This window comes from Olea europaea, chromosome 4 (genome assembly GCF_002742605.1).
Source record: "Olea europaea var. sylvestris chromosome 4, O_europaea_v1, whole genome shotgun sequence".
NCBI classification, from domain to species: Eukaryota; Viridiplantae; Streptophyta; class Magnoliopsida; order Lamiales; family Oleaceae; genus Olea; species Olea europaea.
This window is the reverse complement of record NC_036240.1, coordinates 243,544-246,156: the sequence shown is the minus strand read 5'-3', so window position 1 is coordinate 246,156 and position 2,613 is coordinate 243,544. Positions and strand designations below refer to the sequence as shown.

The 2,613-nt window shown below is 35.9% G+C and overlaps 1 protein-coding gene across 1 annotated transcript; it reads left to right on the top strand.

Moving 5' to 3' along the window:
• Positions 1–445: 445 nt before the first annotated feature.
• On the top strand, positions 446–2,333 carry LOC111393166 (beta-amyrin 28-oxidase-like). The gene is made up of 4 exons (XM_023018560.1): positions 446–1,017; positions 1,088–1,543; positions 1,633–1,820; positions 1,929–2,333. Exons 1-4 carry the CDS (start codon positions 522–524, stop codon positions 2,226–2,228), a joined length of 1,440 nt encoding a protein of 479 aa, XP_022874328.1. The 5' UTR covers positions 446–521; the 3' UTR covers positions 2,229–2,333.
• The last annotated feature ends 280 nt before the right edge of the window (positions 2,334–2,613 follow it).

Genomic DNA, 2,613 nt, shown 5'->3' with positions numbered 1-2,613 from the left:
TTTTAAAAAATTGCAAGAAAATTGTGCAAGTAAAAACATATATAATTTTTCGGATATTAGTCTTTCTTCTTTATCTCAGATTTTTAGTCAAGATAGAACATTAAAGAAACTTTATATTTCTCTCTTTTCACAAATTTGTTACGTCTCAATAATAATTTGTAAAATCTAAAAAAAAAAATAAAAAAAAAATCATCTCGTAAAAACGAATTTCATAACAGTTTTGTTGCCTTCATCTCATCGTAACCTTTTGAGGGACAATAGCTTGATAAATCAATTACTGCCAAACATGTGAAAAATGATATCTAGTGCAGGTGAACATTAATGGCGGCTGACAGAAAATTTTATTTTTTTAATTTTATTATCAATATCATAATTTTTTATATAAAAAAAATCCTCCACTATTACCGGTGGTTTGATTACGCTCGTGTATTAAATTGGACTTTGGATCAAAGAATAGCAGAACCGAAGTTGACTAAAAGTAGAAGAAGAAAGAGTTTTTCTTTGTGAAGAAATCTGCAGTTATGTCCAAAGAATTATCATTTCTCTCCTTGCTTTTCATCTTCACAGCTTTCTTACTATTCATAATCAGACACAAAATCAAAGCCAAAAAGCCTTTAAATCTTCCTCCGGGCAGCTATGGATGGCCATTTCTTGGCGAAACAATGGAATATTTCCGCACTGCTATGGAGGGACGGCCACAGAAATTTGTGAAACACAGAATAGAAAAGTACCATTCTAATGTCTTCAAGACTTCAATAGTTGGGGAGCCTATGGCTATGTTGTGTGGGACTGCAGGGAATAAGTTCTTGTTCACTAATTCAAATAAGCTGGTAACCACTTGGTGGCCTAGCTCTGTCAGCAAGTTACTCGGACCCTGCATATCAACTATCGGTGGGGATGAAGCTATGCAGATGAGAAAGATGATTTCGTATTTTTTCAGTCCTGATGCTTTCGTAAAGCTTTATGTTAAAACTATGGATATGGCAACTCAGAAGCATATCAAAACTCACTGGCAAGGTATCAGTGATTTATCGATCTTGTCATTTTTCTAATTATTTGGATTTCACTGAATTTCGTTTCTGTGCAGGTAAAGAGGAGGTGAAAGTTCATCCCAATGTAAGATTATACACTTTTGAACTGGCGTGTCGTCTATTTATGAGCATTGAAGACCAAAATGAGATCGAAAAGCTAGCTACCTTATTTGATATTTTCGTAAGGGGAGTAATCTCAATGCCCATAAATTTCCCAGGAACAAACTTCTATAGAGCTAAGAAAGCAACAATTGCTATTAAGAAGGAACTCCAAATGTTGGTAAGACAGAGAAGATTTGCCTTGGAGCAGAAGACTGCTGCACCTTCACAAGATCTTTTGTCACATTTACTTTCCAGTCCGGATGAAAATGGAAAGTTTATGTCCGAATCAGTCATCGTAAATAATATAGTACTGTTACTGTTTGCTGGTTACGACACTTCCAGCGCTGCACTTACTATCCTGATGAAGTATCTTGCAGAACTTCCTGAGATTTATGAAAAGGTGTTGAAAGGTCAGCCAATTATTTGCTTCAACTTATCAATTTATCATACAAATTTGCTTCATTGTAGAAATTGATGTTTGATGGAAATTTGAAAGCAGAGCAAATGGAAATTGCATCATCGAAAGACGAAGGGGAATTTCTGAATTGGGATGATATACAGAAGATGAGGTATTCGTGGAATGTAGCTTGTGAGGCTATTAGACTATATCCACCTGTAATGGGTGGTTTTAGAGAAGCAAAGGCGGATTTGAAGTTTGAAGGTTATGACATTCCCAAGGGATGGAAGGTACACGTTCTCTAATTATAACTAAATTTTGCTGCTCAGTTTGTTCACAAGAATTGAACGGAAAGAAACGAAGGGAAACTCAAATATGGTCTTCTTTTATTATTACAGTTCTACTGGAATGCGCCTTTGACACATACAGATCCTAGCTTCTTTCCAGACGACCAGAAATTTGATCCGTCTCGATTTGAAGGAGCTGGACCTGCTCCATATTCTTATGTTCCATTTGGAGGGGGACCTCGGATGTGCTTGGGGAAAGAGTTTGCTCGGCTGGAGATACTTATATTTCTACACAATATTGTCAAGAAATTTAGGTGGAATTTACTTATTCCTGATGAGAAAATAGAATACAAAATGACTCCCACCCCAGAGAAAGGACTTCCAGTTAGTCTTCATCCTGGAAAGGTCTAAGATGATAAATTTCTGATCATCAAAAATAAAGCTATTTTATATATTATTGTACTTGAAATTGAGAGTTTAGTAAAATAATTGAAGAAAATTTGCAAGTCTCATGTATTACAGACTGAATAATCACTTCAAAATCAGAAGTATGTACCTATTTTAATATATTCCACTGCATTAAACGATAATATCAACAGCGTAATAATAGAATACATGGAAAACAGGAAACAGTAGCTCCTGTAAACGATCAGTTGGGAGCGAGGGTTGTGCAACATCAGAAAGAAGTCAAAGAACCAACCAGGAGACTGAGAATGAGAGCTATCTCCATTTTGGTCCTTTGCCACACAACACATCTTTCCAGTTATTTAGCCAATGGAGTCCCAGGCATGATCCT

Bases quoted from the DNA above. Each gene is read 5' to 3' on its own strand.
- LOC111393166 (XM_023018560.1), top strand. From the start codon at position 522: ATGTCCAAAGAATTATCATTTCTCTCCTTGCTTTTCATCTTCACAGCT. The intron at 1,544-1,632 runs GTCAGCCAATTA...ATTTGAAAGCAG, and splicing joins TTATGAAAAGGTGTTGAAAG to AGCAAATGGAAATTGCATCA. The intron at 1,821-1,928 runs GTACACGTTCTC...TTATTATTACAG, and splicing joins ACATTCCCAAGGGATGGAAG to TTCTACTGGAATGCGCCTTT.